Source organism: Rattus rattus, chromosome 5 (genome assembly GCF_011064425.1).
Source record: "Rattus rattus isolate New Zealand chromosome 5, Rrattus_CSIRO_v1, whole genome shotgun sequence".
In the NCBI taxonomy this organism is placed as follows: Eukaryota; Metazoa; Chordata; class Mammalia; order Rodentia; family Muridae; genus Rattus; species Rattus rattus.
In genome coordinates, this window is record NC_046158.1 from 123,502,178 (window position 1) to 123,519,472 (window position 17,295).

The 17,295-nt window shown below is 47.4% G+C and overlaps 1 protein-coding gene across 1 annotated transcript in view; it reads right to left on the reverse strand.

Moving 5' to 3' along the window:
* Bfsp1 (beaded filament structural protein 1) overlaps window positions 1–12,337 on the reverse strand; it is a 35,812-nt gene extending 23,475 nt beyond the window's left edge. Inside the window, exons 1-2 of the mRNA XM_032904320.1 lie at window positions 11,786–12,337; window positions 6,808–6,868 (exon numbers count right to left, since the gene is read on the reverse strand). Of these exons, the coding sequence (XP_032760211.1) occupies window positions 6,808–6,868; window positions 11,786–12,141 (417 nt within the window). The 5' untranslated portion in view covers window positions 12,142–12,337. The remainder of the gene's footprint in view (window positions 1–6,807; window positions 6,869–11,785) is intronic.
* Between the last annotated feature and the right edge of the window lie 4,958 nt (window positions 12,338–17,295).

Here is a 17,295-nt window from a genome sequence, read left to right on the forward strand (position 1 = left end):
CCCCCCCTCCTCCTCCCCACCATCCCCCCCATCCCTCCCACCTCCCCACACCCCCCCTCCCCACCTCCCCCTCCCCACCCCCTCCCCACCTCCCCCACCATCCCTCCCCAACCATCCCTCCCCCTCCCCCCCCCCCACCACCCTCCCACCTCCCCCTCCCCACACCCCCCCCCCCCCCCCCCCCCCCCCCCCCCCCCCCCCCCCCCCCCCCCCCCCCCCCCCCCCCCCCCCCCCCTCCCCCCCCCCCCCCCCCCCCCCCCCCCCCCCCCCCCCCCCCCCCCCCCCCCCCCCCCCCCCCCCCCCCCCCCCCCCCCCCCTCCTCCCCCCCCCACCCCTCCACACCTCCCCACCTATCCCCTCCCCACCCCTCCTCCCACCCCTCCACACCCCCCCCCCACCACCCCTCCCACCTCCCCCCACCATCCCTCCACACCTCCCCCCACCCCCTCCCACTCCCCCATCCACCTCCTCCCCCACCCCTCCACACCTCCCTCCTGCCACCCCTCCCCACCTCCTGCCCCCCACCCCTACCACCCCCCACCTCTCCCCTACCATCCCTCCACAACCCCCCTGGGGATTATGCCAGGACCAGCATTGGCTCCAACAAAGCAATATTTCAAAGCCACCTGTGATGATAATAAAAATATAATACTTGTCTTTAAAATAGGATAATCAGATGCTTCTGTAAGCACATGTCTTGCTTGGAAGACAATCGTGTACTAAACTGCCCGGAAAATCCCAGAGGTGATCCAGCACTCCGGGACTGTGCAGTTGCTGATATGATGAGAATTTATTTTGGAAGCGTGTTCTTTTATTTGTGCCAGAGCACAGAAATGTGTAGACGCTTGTGTTTTCATTATGCCTGAGATGCTGTCAGCTGAATTTCCAAATGCTGCAGCAACAGAAGCGTCTAGATTTTTTTCAGAGTTGACTGCCTGCATCATCTGTCTAATTTAAGAAAATAATCCAATCCCGATGGTGTGTGAACAGGGTAGACAGTTCACAAAACAGATCGCACCACCAGAGAGCTAGCTATAAACGCAAACGCTCTTGAAGATTCCAACACCCCTTCCAGGTGCCGAGGACAGACACCGAGGTTCCACGGGGTCCAGGGCATTTACAGCCCCACCCAACTGAGCTGCGGATGGAAGCCAGGGTTTTCACATGCCATGAAAGCGCTTTACTACCAAGACATCTTTAAGAAAGGAACCAAAGAGACAAGTAAGGTGCAAGGCACCCTTGACAATCATCCTTGACAATTTCAAAACGGAGCTGCTAAGGAATGGAGAACCAAGTTCATTAAAGCCACTGGCGAGCCAGGATTTAATTTAAAAACACTTTTCCTTCAACCCTGGATATCAAAAGAATCTTCCCAGAAATACTACAGGTTGCTCTTCCCGTCTGTCTGGAGGAGGCTCTGGGTGAGCGGAGCCTCCTCTCCTGGGCCTCATTTCTGCTCTCCCTGCTCTTCCTCCGCCTTCCTCACCTTCCTTTCCCTGCAAGCCTCTCCACACCCCAGCCTCCTCCTAGATGCTCCCTTCCCAGCCCCGCCCACTCCCACCCGACCCCCAGCCCCCAGATCGAGAAATTCATGCATGTGAAGAAGCCGATAGCCCTGAAGGTGGTCGATTCGGTTTCCATCTTTTCTGCCCTGGACCTCAGTGCTTCCTGCCTGCTCTTTCCCACAGCACATGAGCCAGCCTTTTATGTTTTCCACTGTTTTTAGGTAAACACATGTACCTAGAAGCTACATCCACTTAAATTGTTCATTTTAAAGAAAAGAGGGAGAGTAAGGCTTCAAAGTTCACTCCCTAGAGCCCTCTCACTGATAAGCAAACTCGGGAGTTAATGGTAGCCAGTAATCTCCTAAGTACACATATGTGCCAATAAATTATAGAGGTTGTACAAGCCTGAATGTTTATTTAAAAGCCATCTGCGGTTCTTGCTCCATCGAAAGGCTGAACATGTGACTAACTCTGGCCATACTGTTCTAAGTGTTAGGTTGAGGGTTTTCTTTCCCTTCAAAGTGAGTAACAAGGAGCGGCTTGCTCTAATGTAGGTGCCGCTGAGAGCCAAAACGTTTTGGTCTGGAAGTCCGATTACATGAGCAGTGTGGACACGTGACGGGTGTGTGGACAAAGAACCAAAGACCAAATCAACGTCTTCCCACAGTCACACCCAAGGGTGACATCCTCGGGCAAGTGACATTCCAGGAAATAGCCCTGAGACTAACTGGAGAGGCAAAGAGTCGGTTTGACTAAGCAAACATCTCCAGACCTGTTGAGCAAAATCTCTGATCCAAGCCTGGCAAGATGGCTGAGCAGTTAAGATGCTTGCTGCCAAGGCTGATGACGGGAGTTCAGCTCCATGTGGTAGAAGGAGAAAACAGACCACTGAAAGTGTCCTCTGACCACATGCAATGGCACATGTGACCATACTTACACACACACACACCACCACCAACAACAACAACAACAACAACAAATGTAAATAAAAAATTTAACCACTTTTTTGGTCAACAGGGTAAGAATTTCACTCTTCCAACCTCCTTCTCAGCTGATGACATCCACAGACAGAGAACAAACCGGGCAGACACATCACCATTATGAACATGGCTCAATCCTTCTAGAAACCCTGGAGACTTGTGGAACGCTCTCCTCTGAGGGAGGGACAACTGGGGAACTTATCCATGCACTGCTGATCCTCAGTGACTAAGGTTCACTTCCTAAGGTGTGCACGCCCAGTGCTTCTGGGCTGACTGAGTCACGTTCCCAGAGCAAGAGGCGCAGCGAGCCTCCGGTGCCTCGGACATGTGCTAACCGGTCAAGTGTCCCAGGGTAAGGATCACTGTCAAGAACTAAAGACCACCTTTAACCTGCAGCACTTGACTTTGTGTCTGGTTTCTGAGGGACTGTGTCTCTGACAGTCTTTAGGAAGTAGAGAACGATTCATGAAGTCAAAACATTCAGTCTATGCCTGCCGTGCCTGGGATGCAGAGTTCCAAAGCCACTTAAGCTTATGGGGAGTTCCTTCGCTGGAGGAAGAAGGCACTGGGCTGATTCCTTTCTAGGAGTAACATCTGCCCCATCAATAACCAGAGGCTGATCTTGGACTCCCACAAGCTCATCTAAGGACCTTCCCAATCCACTGTTCACATGACCTCACTTAACCCAAGTGCAGTTACTGTTCACTCCGGGTTTTCTTTACAGTGACTCAGTTTTTCCCTTAGGCTTATTTGAAATGAACTTTTTAAATAAAAAGCAACCATAAAAATCCATGACTCAGGAGGCTGGAGAGATGGCTAAACAGTTAAGAAGGACTTGCTGCCCTTCTAGAGGGACCACGTTCAGTTCCCAGCACCCATGTTGGGTGATTCATAATTCTCTCAAGGGAAGGCCAGGTGGTTCGTAACCACCTCTACCTCCATCTCCAGGGAATCGGATGCCCTCTTCTGACCTCCACAGGCACCAGCAGACACGTGGCATATTCTCACAGCCACTCACATATACACATAAATAAAACCTTTTTAGAAAAAAAAGTATAACTGGGGCTAGGGAGATGGCTGGACAGTTAAGAACACTTGTTGCTCTTTCCAAGGACCTGAGTTCAGTGCCCAGCACCCACAAAGCAACTCCATAACTCCCGCTCACTAACTCCAACTCCCTCTTCTAACCTCTTCAAGCATCAGGCCACAGGCATGGTACGTAGACACACGTGAGAACAAAACGCCCACACACATAAAACGAAACACATAAATCTAAAACCAAAAAGTAATTCACAACCGTGAAAACTGTACTCCTCACGGAAGCAGCTAGAAATCTGCAGGTCATGCACGCCACAGTTAGGGGGCATAAGCTGCCATCTGTGCATCAAATGTTCTGCTCACCACAGGCAAACACATGGCGTGCAGCGTGGCAGGCGACTTCGTGCATATTGATCGGTCATCTCATCCTCAGCAGGCATGGAGACCTTCTACCATCGCCGCGGAGGTGGGAACTGCAATTATTCCCATTTCAGTCTTGGAATGTGAAACTCGGAGAGGTAAGGGAAGTTACCCCCAGCTTCATGGCTGCTCAGCAGTCAGGACTAACACACTACCCTCCTCTTGGACAGCACAGCTCACTCGTTGGCAAGAGGGTCTTACCCTAGCCCAGGCAACAACCACACCAACTCCCTACGTTAGCCGTCACCTACACTCTCAGTGTCAATATCATGAGGTTAATTCTTGCAGGGCTGACAGTTCAAATGCCCAAACTCTACACCACAATATGCATGAAGGTCATGTGGCTGTTTCTCTGGGTGGGGAAATGGTAGGATATCTTTTCCTTAGTGATCAGTTTCTGTATTGTCTTATTTTTTTTTTCCTGCTGAGAATATGAGTTTCCTTTGTGATACGAGAGAAAAGACAAAAGGTTTTAAAAGCTACAGTCACTCACTTTCCACCAAGGGTAAAGAGAAGGACACCCTTGTGATGGCACCGGGAGGGTACTCTGGAAAGCCTGAATCCCCACCTCAGTGAAAGGTGCTGGGTATCTGTGTCCGTGAAAACCTTGGCCTGTGAAGAAGATGATGGGCCCTCCTCTTGCAACTTTGGACTGTATCCATAATCAAAAATGGGACAGGTTAAAGATGTTAGAACGGCTGGGCGCTACTGGGTGGTCATAAAGGAACTACCAGCTCTAGTACAACAGGCATCACTCCCCACACCCACACACTCATCCCCACCAACCCAGAGTCTGCGTCCTTGGAGCGCTGCTGAAGCGTATCTTTAGCGTCATGTTTCTGTCACATCTAGCATGCTTACATGCCCTCTCTTCAGCCTGAGTCAGTCCCAAACGATAACCGATGGCCTCTCATTAATCGTCCACGGCACCCCTCTTCCACGGTCGTGGTTTGAGTAACACAATAGCTGCTCACACAGAGAATGGGCACCAGAGGTAGGTCATGTTGATAAAAATGAAATTGGGCTTCCCAGATGTTTAGTTCTGTTTTTACTTCTACTTTGACAACAGAGGTCAGACAAAGCTAGGAAGTGGCAAACATCCTGAGTAACCCCTACTGTCTAAAGTGACTGCCGGGTATACGGGGAGAATTGCAAGGCTAATCTGCGCTCAGGAGGGAAGGGTTTTGTCTAAGTTAGGACTTCTACTGCTGTGATAACACTGTGACCAAAGGCAGCCTGGAGAGGAAAGGACTTATGGAAGCTTACACCTCTCAGGTCCCACTCTGTCACTGAATAAGGTCAGGGCAAGAATTCAAAGCAGGAACTTGGAGGCTGGAACTGAAGCGGAGGCCATGGAAGGGTGCTGCTTACTAGTTTGTTCCTCGTGCCTTGCTCAGCCTGCTTTCTTATACCATCCAGGACCACCAGTCCAGGGGTTCCTGTGTCGATCATGCATCAAGAAATGCCCTACAGACTTGCCTACAGGCAATCTGGTGTGGACATTTCCTCAACTGACATTCCCTCTTCTCAGATGACTCTAGTCTGTGTCACGTTGACAAACAGAAAAACAGGATAAGTTCAGTGTCTTGGGCTGGAGAGATGGCTCAGTGGTTAAGAGCACCGACTGCTCTTCCAAAGGTCCTGAGTTCAAATCCCAGCAACCACATGGTGGCTCACAACCATCTGTAATGGGATCTGATGCCCTCTTCTGCTGTGTCTGAAGATAGCTACAATGTATATAATAAATAAATAAACCTTTAAAAAAAAAAGTTCAGTGTCTTATCAGCAGGAAGGAAGAGGCTGTGAGCATGGGAGAGTTAGAGCACTGGCAGCCCATGCGTGCTCAACAGCACCCCATGACTCTTTCCACCCCAATGCGTGAGCTTTCGCATGACCAGAAAAAATGGCTCTTGCAGCTATCAGCCATGCCTATGTCTGTCCGACCCTTCTGTTGTTGTTGCTTTGTTGTTGTCACAACGAAATCTGCTACTCATAGCAGAACTCGCCCAGGTCCAGCAGAAAACCCAATCCGGCTGATGATGCACAATTGGAAAAAAGAAACTGCCCTCCCTAGGCTCGACTTCATACAGTCATTGCTGGAATGTTCCAGAATCCCTGGCACCTCCCCTGTGGCTGTTTTTGTGGTTCAAAAAGAGGGAGTTTCAAGGGAAAGGGATGTTTCTCCCTCTCTTCCTTGAGTTTTTTGCTTCGGAAAAGCAACCTCGAAACTATTAGCCAAGAGAATAGAGGTACCAATTTACACAATAAGCACTGTCTAATTGGGCTGTTTGCTGTAATGCTATCGTATTTGGAGAGCCTAGAACTATAGTCCCTGTGTTGGGAGCTTGGTCTTTGGGGCAGAGGTACTGAGAGGTAATAGGACCTTGAAAGGTTGGGCATAGTGGGAGGGCCTTACATCCCCTACCCCAACTATGGCTTACTATTTTGCCACGCAAGCTCACCTCACATGTTCCCACAATTGAACTGAGCCAGGGGCGCCCTTCTCCAGAGCCAGTGGCTTCCAAGACTGTGAGGTAAAGAGCTCTCTCCTCGTTACAAGTTTCCCATCCTTGGGTATTTCATTATATTATCGAAAACAGGTTAACACTCCTAGCATAACATAACAGCTTCACGGTCTATGTGTCTCTCATGAAACCACATACAGTGCATCGTAAGGTGCTTCCGTGTGTCAGTTCTCTCACACAGACAGACTCACGGAAACTAAGAAGTCAGAGAAGAAAAGGCAGCAAGACAAATCCTAAAATAAAGGGAAGTGGATTATGGGAAACAACTGCTCTGCTCCTACCGTAGTCATTCAGTAGCTGTAAGGAAGTTCCTTAAATCCAAGGCTGTGGTCTGCTCACCTTGTTCAGCCGTTCCAGCATTTCCTTTAGCACCAATTGACATTCACACTCATTTTCGTATCTGCAAATCGGACACAGAAGCAAGTTAGGCAGCTTCTAGGCTTCCACTGTTACAGATCACATTACCAATGTGAAATTCAATCTCAGATACCACCAAGCCCTTTCCTTTAAGGAGGCAATTTTAACCTTAAAGAAACAGCTAATTCCGCACTTCCTTGCCCACTGCTTCCCAATAATTTCCACAGCATCAGGCACATGGGAAATGCCAACAATGGGAAGATAGAAACGACAGAGAAGTCTTCCACCCTGGAGCACCTCAGCTGCTTCCCGGCCAGCCCCTGAGGACGAGGCATAACTGGAGCCCAAACATGGGATGGAGGAGGAAGGCTGCCCTGTTCAGTCTGCCACAAACGACAGATTTCCTCAACTGATGTGCTAACTCACATTCGCGACATGTCAATGTCTCTGTGTTATATTACCCATCTTCCTCACAACCAAAGAAAGGCATCATTGTCACCTTTGGGGGAGGGATGAGGAGCAAGGATGAGAACCTTGGGCAGGGGCTAGGGATCTGGGATATGGCTCAGTGCTAAAGGGGTTACTACCCAACCATGAGGACCCAAGTCTTTCTCCCACTTCTTTTAGCTGGAATCTTTCCAAAGCCAAGTAAGCAGCTGATCTGAGAGAGGACCTCAAGGAGCCTTGAGCAGGGAGTAAGGAAGGGTGACAGCCAGGCAGTGCCAAGTGTGTTGTCAAGCAAGCTAGCACCATGGGCAGTTAGCATGTGCATTCGTTACCCAAGCTAGGGGACTTCTCTGACTGATGACCTTTGTCAGAGGCTCCGGGCTGCCCCTTCCTTCCTTTTTAAAGTTGAATGCTATTCTATGTGTGCATATAGTCTATTTCATGCATATACCATACATGCTTAGACATACATCTGGCATTGACACCTCAGTATTTAGGCATTTTAGCTATTGTGAATAGTGCTTACATGAACATGGGTGCACAGATAGCCTTTTACAGAGCCAGCTTTTAGTATTTCGAGTGGATGCTGAGAAATAGAAACGCTGTGTCACGTGTAACACCATGTTTAGCTTTTGGAACGAGTCTTCACCTTCCTATCGGGAGGCCTGGTGCAATCCATCCTTACAAACACTTGATCTCGGTCTTTATCCATCCTAATGGACACAGAGTGGGCCCATGTCACTTTGGTGCTTCTGTTACTCACCGCAGAAACCAATTCTAATTAACACGGAGCCCAACCCACACTGCCCAACTTCCTGTGGCCTGTTCATCTTAGCCCATGAGTCAAAATCAAGTACTGACAGCCATGGAAGGTGCTGTGTGTAACCCCTGTGTTCCCAGGGCTGTAAGGACAACAACCAAACCCAACCAATACTGCATGCCAGCTCCAAGTGGGCCAAGCGGCTTGCTGTATGTTAAGCGTCTCTAAACTAGTTTTACATTTCACACCAAGAGGTCATTTGCAGTCATTCCTCTTTGTGTGGCTCTAATAGAGCCAGAACTTGTTTTGTAAATAGGTGATTAGTTTTGAGAGTAACATTGCTAACAAAAATCTAATTTTCTCATGGCCTTTTCCTGTTAGAAACATCTAAGGCTCTCTGCAGCTTAACATGTTTGGTGATGAGCACGGCAGCACAGTCTCATGGGTAATTTTCACGCTATAAAGATCCATCTAGATATATTAAAGTGATTTCATTATATAAAATTAATGATAAGAATCCCCATATTCATATCAGCGAGTTCATAAAGAAAAAACATACTTTGTTTTCCATTATCTAGTTGTTTATATAAATTATTGTTTCATTTCCAGCAATTTGGATAATTGATTATACTCATCATTGTATTGTGGTGCTTTTCTTGGTTTTTATAGCTCTGGTTGTTTGCTGTCTTATTTAGTCTTTGAAGCACTGAGAATGTGGCTGTGAAATTATCCACATTCCAGATGGAGAGCATGTCTAACAGGCTGTGGGCCTTGAGGCTCCTGATTTCCGCTTATCTGATGACTCTCACCTGCCTCTGGCTACACGCCAGTTCAAAGGAAAAAACAAACTTGGGATGTAAGTTAATGTTGTGTGTGTATGTGAGAGTGTGAGTGTGTGTGTGTGTGTGAGAGTGTGAGTGTGTGTGTGTGTATGTGTGTGTGTGTGTGTGTGTGTGTGTGTGTCCATGAATGAGGATGAGTGTGGAGTAGTGTGTATGAGTGTGTGTGTGTGTGTGAGTGTGAGTGTTTGTGTGTGTGTCCATGAATGAGAGTGAGTGTGGAGTAGTGTGTATGAGTATGTGTGTGTGTGTATGTGTTTGTGTGTGTGTGTGTGTGTGTGTCCATGAATGAGGATGAGTGTGGAATGGTGTGTGCGAGTGTCTATTCAGGTATCCATAAATGATGATGAGAGTGGAATGGTGTGTGTGAGTGTCTATCCAGGTATCCATAAATGATGATGAGTGTGGAATAGTGTGTGTGTGTGTGTGTGTGTGTGTGTGTGTTTATAAAGATTTTCAAATCCCACTAACACAAAATATTAAAACTTCTCCTTGGGGAAATGGTAGTAAATAAGCCAATGAGGTATTAATTCAACCACAGAGTGTGAGGAACTGGTCCACAGTAGTCATACAACTCAATCAGGGACTTCTACCCCACCTTTGCTTATTCAATGCCCAGATAAAAGACTCACGAAACCTTGAATTTTTCAAATGCCCAACTCTTGACTGCCGGCAACTTTATCTAACCAGTAGTTTTGAATCAAGGAGCAAGGTCATACTGTGTATGTGGTTTCTCCCATTCTGGGAGCACCCAGGCCGTGGGCCAGTAGTTATCATTACAATGCATGTCAAAAGATCAAACCTTAACAACCAGGAAATCTCAACAGAGTTGTTCCCCATCGAGTTCTCATGGGAGTCATGTTCATCCAAATCACAACCGATCACAGCCATCTGGGGACCCAGGACAACCTGGCAGTCCATCGGGTGCCTCGGGAATCTGAGCTGCATGATACCGTGAGCGTTTTCAACACCACCTGACAGTACATGCCAAATTATTATGGTGGTGTTTTCACATTAGTTGCACTTTACCATCCCCTCCAAAAGAAGGAGGGCTACTGACCCATCCTTCTTTGCAAATGGAATAAGCAGTTTAGTGTGGCATTCCATAGTCTACAAACTCCAGAGGGAGAAACTAAGGGTACATCTCAGTTGGTAGAAAGTTTGCCCAGAATGCACAAAGCCCTAGATTTGATCACAACACCAAGTTTCAAACACATCTGTAATCCCAGCACTAGGCAGGTAGAGACAGGAGGATCAAAACTCCAATATCATGCTGGGCAGGGGTGGCGCAAGGCTTTAATCCCAGCACTCCAGAGGCAGAGGCGGGCAAATCTCGGTGAGTCCAAAGCTAGCCTGGTCTACAGAGTGAGTTCCAGAACAGCCAAAGTCTGGACTGGGGGGCAGGGGAGGGGACCCTAAGGCCATGCTTAGCTACAGTGCAAAGGCAAGGCTAGACTGCAGCTGTGTGACTTCCCTGTGCCTGCTAGCACCCCAGCTTCAACTAAAGGACAGCCTATCTCTGAGCCACACTCCACAGGAAGCCAGTGATGGATTTTCCAAGACTCTGTTTTGGGCAAAGTGCACAGCCAGGACAAGCCTCTAGTCAAGCCCTGCCCCCCCACCCCCACCCCCACCCCCACCCCCGCCAGGCTCTTGCAAGGCTTTATTCCCACGAGAGATAGAGGCTCAGATCCCTTCTTGCAAACTGGTTCCCATGGCTCAAAACCAGGAACAGAAAGATTGATGGGTTTAATAAACTATCCAGCTCTCCAGTAAATATCCTCAAAATGCTTCATTTTAACTTCTATTATGGAAATAGCAGTTGGATTTGATAAACAAGCTTTGAAATACATACAGTCACTGGTTCAAACGTAATTCCCAGATGTCACCCACACCACCACGAAGACAATTAGACTTGTCACGTGTGGATTTGGATGCCATGTCAGCACAGGCATTCATTCCATGAGTGATCTTCCCCAGATCCCTTCTGAGCCTCAGCCTCTCTGTAAACGATCCGGTAGGATTTGGCTGTGAAGGTTATATGACATTAGGATTTCTCAAAACCACGGTACTACACCAATGATTACCGAAGCTCTTTTCTCTTTTCACAAAAGCTAAGTAACGAAACCAACAGAGGTATCCAACAACAGAGGAATGGATAAAGAAAATGTGAGAGACAGATGGATGAGGGTGTGTGTGTGTGTGTGTGTGTGTGTGTGTGTGTGAATTTTTCAGTCATAAAGAAGAAAATTATGTTGTTCTCAGGAAAATGGATGCAACTGGGGATTAACATTAAAGTCAATTAAGCGAGTTTCAGAAAACAAATATGTGTTTTCTCTCACTTGTAGTTCCTAAATTGTATATAGTTATATAAAATCATACACAGGCGCACACACACACACGCACACACACACACACACACACACACACACATATTGAAAGAAAAGAAATTGTATAGGGGAAAAGGGAGATAAGTGGACGGGAGGAGAGATGAGAAAAGGGAAAGTAAAGGGTCCAGAAAGGAATGTACAGGTACAATATATACCTGTATAAAAATTAAACTGAAAAAAATATGGAGTCAAAGAGCTCCGTCATGTGAGAGTGCATATTCTGAAATTATAGAACCGAGACGCACTGGGAACTGGGACGCTGCAGCTCTGGGATGGTGCAAACCACCTTGCTTATTTGAGTGTTGGCTCAAGTTGAGCACCAAAAACTCGAACTGCTCATTTAAAACCAGCACATTGTGTTGCATGCTCTACCTAACACCCCAAAACAGGAAAAGTAAATGAAGCGGGAACCGGAAAGTGCTATCGAACTTAAACTTGGGCGTCTTTAAGACAGTCTGCACTTGCCCCACGTCTCCAGCCCCCGTCACACGCGGGTCCTCAGTTTCCCTGGCCGCGCTTCTTACTTGCTGCGGAACTCGTCGAGCGCGCGCTGCGCCTCGGCCTCCTGCCTCTCCAGTCGCGCGTGCTCGGCTGCCAGGTCCCGGGCGCGCTGCAGATTGGCCTCGACGTGGCGGGCAAGCGCCTCCTCGGGCCCGGGCTGCTCGCCCAGGCGCTGGAAGGCGTCGAGCTGCCGCCTCAGGCCGGCGTGGCGCTGCTGGAGCGCGCGGGCCCGCTGGACCTGGGCAGCCACGCGCTCGCCCAGTGCCTGCAGCGCCGCCAGGCCGGGCGCCGTTCCTCCGGGTTGGGCGGTAGGGCCCGCGGGCTGGGCGCGCTCGTAGCGCTCCTGGCGGGCCTGGAAGACGTAGCTGCGGCGGTACATGGCTCCCGGAAGGCCGCGGCCTGCTCCGCGCCTGCTAAATAACCCGGCGGGCCGCGCTGGGACGTTCCAGAGCGGGTCAGCAGACGTGCCCTCGGGGCGGGCACCCAACAATGGGGAGCCACGGCTGCTTTGTGTGCGGGATTAGCGGTCCATACAGCTCCTGGGCAGAAGGGGCATCAGGCGGAGGACTTCTTTGTTCCGCCATTGTGGAGGCCTGTTGCTGTGTGACTGCGTGGAGGGTCAGGGGGACAAGAGACGCATGATGCTCTTTTGACTGGTTCTCCTGAACGCTGTGTAGGCCACCCAAGGCCAGCTTGCTAAAGTCCTGCAACAGAGGGTCTGACACTTTCTCCTGTCCCTTCTGGCTTTCACTGTGGAACTTAACACCGGTTTTGTTTGTTGTTGATTTCGGGTTTTTAAAGGCATTGCAATTATACCATATTTCTGAGGCTGTCACGGATAGGGCTTCCTAACTGTGCATGCAGATAAAATGGTCCATCTGTAAGTGTTGAGATTGTTTGTGTGTATAACATGTACAGTGACTTAGGAAGACTGGTGAAACTGAGCCATCACCCTGGCTCTTACACCAAGGACACGTGGTTAGGTGCTTTGAACCTAACAGAAATCTTTACAGGCTATCCAGTTCTCACGTAAATGTTCTCGTTATGCCCCATTTTAACTTTTATTATGGAAATAGCAGTTAGAGTTGAAAACAAGCTTTGACATACATACATACAATCAATGTGAGAGTTAGGCTTTGAAAAACTCAAAAGTAAATTAATGTTGAAAATAGTGAACTATTTGATGAGAATATTCCTAGATATAAATATTTGTCATACTAAAATATTTATCATTATCAAAGGCTGGGGAGATAACTCAGCGGGTAAGCATGCCAGCCGTACAATCTCGAGGACCTGAGTTCAAATCCTCAGCGCCCACGAAAAGCTGGGCATGTCTAAGCATGCCAATAACTCCAGCAGTGGAGAGGAAGACACAGTGATGGAGAAACAGCAAGCCTTCAGTTCAGTGAGAGACCCTTCGTCAAGACAGTGAGGCAGAAGGCAGTGAGAAGACACTAAATGCTCTCCTCTGACCACAGCATATATGTGCACACATGTTCACATTTCTATAACTACACACTTAGTAGTGTATGTATATCACACACAATTTTAAAAACCCATTATCAAAAGGACTGGTCTCTTCTCAATGAAGGATTAGGAATACCTTATATGACCAACCATATGGATTGCACACGCACATGTTGCTCATGCTACAAATTTAAAGTTTTATTAAAAATAGAGGTCTTTGTTTCGTTTATTATCACTCCAAGAAGCCTGTATAATAAAGGATTCAGTCTGGAACAAAGCAATATACAATCTGTATGTGTGGTGGTATGGTCAGTCTCTCTCTCTCTCTCTCTCTCTCTCTCTCCTTTCCCTCCTCCCTTCCTCTCCTAAGACATTTAGGTTTTCATGACTAAGTGGAGGAGGCCATGTGAGCGTTGTTGAAGGTTTCCCACGCACTGCTGGTAGCATGGTGGATTGATTTCCAGCCTCCCAGAGAGCAAAACCCACATGTAACGGGTACGATAAATCACCCATGGCCTTTGACATCATGTGTTAATCAGTTGTTGCTACAGAACAAATCACCCCCAAACTAAGTGTCAAGCAATGACAAGTATTTATCACTGCTCTCTGGGTCCCCAGCCTGGCTGAATGGTTCTTCTAGCTGCAAGTCTTTGATCAGCTGAGACAGCGCCATAGCTCTTGTCCTTCTGAATTAGCAATGTCAGAAGCCCTGCCAAACAGGTTCATCCAGGTTTCCCTCTGCAGCAAGTCCACTCACATCCTGTGGCTCAGTCAAATTACAGGGTCACAGACCTGAGAAGTTACATGGGAGTCTGGGGAGATGACTCAGTAAATAAAGTGCTCACTGCTAAGCCCGAGCACCTGCAGTCCCACCCCCCAACCCATGTAGAAGGAGAATTTGGTGTCACAAGTCTATGTAACCTCAATGCTGGAGTGGAGCTGGGGTACAAACAAACAGATCTAGGATGCTCTCCAGCTAGCCACCTTACTGAACCAGTGAATGAGCCGTAAGTTCAATGAGAGACCCTGCCTCAAAGAGGAATAGGGTAAGAGAGGAAGACACCTGGACTTGAGCTCTGGCCCTCGTATGTGCACACATAGGAGGGCATACATACGTACAGATGGATGAAGTGGGGTGGAGTGACTCACTCGACCACGACAAGGATTTGGGTGTATTATCCCAGCACACTAAAGAATCAATACCAATTCTGTCTATCCCACAGAATAATCCCATTGGAAAAGAAATATGTCCCAGAAATATACCGAAGGAGAAAGAAAGCATTATTTTTCTCAGACGGTCTACTAAGAAGCCAGATGTGGTGATGTATCCATCTACTCGGTTAATAATTGAGAAAGGTGATGTCCCTCCCGGCAAGAAGTAAGACACGTTACGAACTGCAATCTTCCTCCCAAGTTGCTTTTAGTCAGCAGACTAGAACAATAGTGTACATTGGCATGTAAGCTGTTTTATGCCGTGATGACAATACCCCAGTGTTAGGGGCATAAACGACAAAGGTCTGCTTAGTTCTCCTGAGACGCATCTGTCTGAAGTTAGCTATGACCTTTGCCCTGTGTACTTAATGAAGTAGCCTACTGTTTTTAGAGTCCTGATGCTCATCTTAGAGAAAGAATGGCTGGCTTTGAACATTCCAGACGATAGCACTGAATGGGGCCAAAGCAAATTACTTGGCCCCATTAAACTCCAAATGCACTTCTAAGTTCACTGAAGGGACGAGAGCTGGTCCTACACACCAACAACCCAAAGACTGCACAGTAAGCAGTCAGAAGGAACAGAGCTTCATCATCACCATCACCACCATCATCATCACCATCATCATCACCATCATCATCTATGTACACGTATGTGATAAAGCAATCATGAATTAATTACTTGGGTCTAGAGACATGTTAGGAGAGAATTTCCACAGGCCATAGGACAGTTTCACTAAAAAGAATTAAATGTTACTAGTTTGGGGGCTGGAGAGATGGCTCAGTGATTAACAGCACTCACTGGCTATGCTTCAAAAAACTCAGGTTTAATTCCCAGCACCCACATGGCAACTCACAACTGCCTATATAACTCCAGTTCCAGGGGCCCCAACACCATCACATTAGTCATACATGCAGAAAAAAAAAAAAAAAAAAAAAAAAAAAAAAAAAAAAAAAAACCATGCCCATAAAAGTAAAAGAAACTAGTTTTGGGTACAGGTTTTAAAAAATGAGTGTTATTAGAATCAAAAAGACACAAGGTTAAATTCTGGACCCACCACTTTAGTAAGTGATTTAACCAACCTCAGTATGGAGATTAAAAAAAAAAGGAAACGACCGATCACAGATACAGTGAGGTCAGCACACTTCTCTTTTGCAACTCACATTCCCTATCCCAGAATAATTACAGGAAGCACCCTCTTTCCTGCTTGTATTTTGGCCTGTATAACTCAGGTATGCCTTTAATATAATCATGAGAAAGCACCCTGGAAATCCCAAGTGAGAAACATCATATTGACAAATAGAGAGGGATGGTGTTCCTTAACATCTAAATTTGATTCCTTGGTAATGAATACCATTGGGCCTTCAATGGGGTGGCATCTCAAAGCAGTTTTAATTTGCATTTCTCTGCTGGCTAATGATATTGAACACTTTAAAAATGTTTATTAACCAAGGTTTTTTGTTTTGTTTATTTAATGACTGATTTAATCTAAAAAAAAATTCTCACACCTTCTTCTTGCTTGCTGTGGGCTAAAATTGTACCTCCTCTGGACCACTCACACACCACACACCTCACATGTTTAACTCCTGACCCATTAAGAATGTGATTTCACTTGGAGACGGGACCTTTAAAAAGGCAATTAGGAAGAACTGTTGCAAATAGGGTGTGCCTTTACATGGCTGGCGTCCTGGTGGGAGGAGAACACAGGCACACAGGGGAAGAAGACAACCGTCTGAAACCCAGAGAGGCGCTGTAGCGCCTCCATGTCAGATGGTCGACTCCGAGGCCAGGAGAAGGACAGGTCGTTTAGCTGCCTGGCCTGTGACGCTTGCTCTCATCCTTTCCCATGACGTATAGACGACTGCCACCAGAGGGCAGCAGGCATATGCCCCGTTGCAGTGCTCGAAGCCTTTCTGGGGAAAGCCTGGAAAGACTAGAAGACTCTTGGCTCTGGGATCCCTGTTAATGTAGACCACGGTCCAACCGGGCCCCATCGCTAAACAATTACTGCAGCGCATGCTCAGTGTCCCAGGAGCGGAAAGTTAATGCGAAAGGTGACAACGCACTAGAAGTCACTCCAACTGTACATATACAGTGGACCCCGAGAGGCTTCTGGAGGCTTCGAGAAGCCTCTGGCGAGACTTAATAGTCAAGCACTCCAAAGGCAATAAGGTGCTAAGCCTCCTATTCTCTTTGACCAAATGAAGGATCAGATGACCTAAATTTTTGTGAGGACAGTTGACTTCTCGGAATGAGCGATGCCGAAAACAAGAAATACTGGAGAGAGCATTACTGCAACAATTGAATGTGGAATGTGGACTAGCGAATTCCTCATCTTGATCATTGTATTTAGGACATGTGAAAACTGTTGTTAGGGATTCTGGGTTAGGGATAGAGAGGTAGGAATGTAGTTATACACATACAAATAGACTCATAGAGTAACAAAGCAAGTCAACCGAAATGTAACGAACTGATGGGTTTGGTCAGGGGTCTAGAGGATGCCCCTCACTTCTTCCCTCAGGTTTTCTGTAAGTTTGACATTATAACAAAAGAAAAACTTACAGCCTCAGAGCCCAAGAACTTCAGAAAAATTGGAATGATAGCAAATAGATGTATATTTATACATATAGACAGATGTAGTATTTGAGAATTTCATACACGTATACAATGTATTTTGATTTTATGTAACCCTCACACCTCCTCCAACTCCTCCCAGGTCCCTCCCAAGACTCCTTCCCAACTTAAGACTTCTTTCTTTTTAATATTTGTATTTATTTTATGTGATGGGTGTTTGCCGGCACGTATGTTCGTATGTATGTATGTATGTATGTATGTATGTGTACCTTGAACATATCT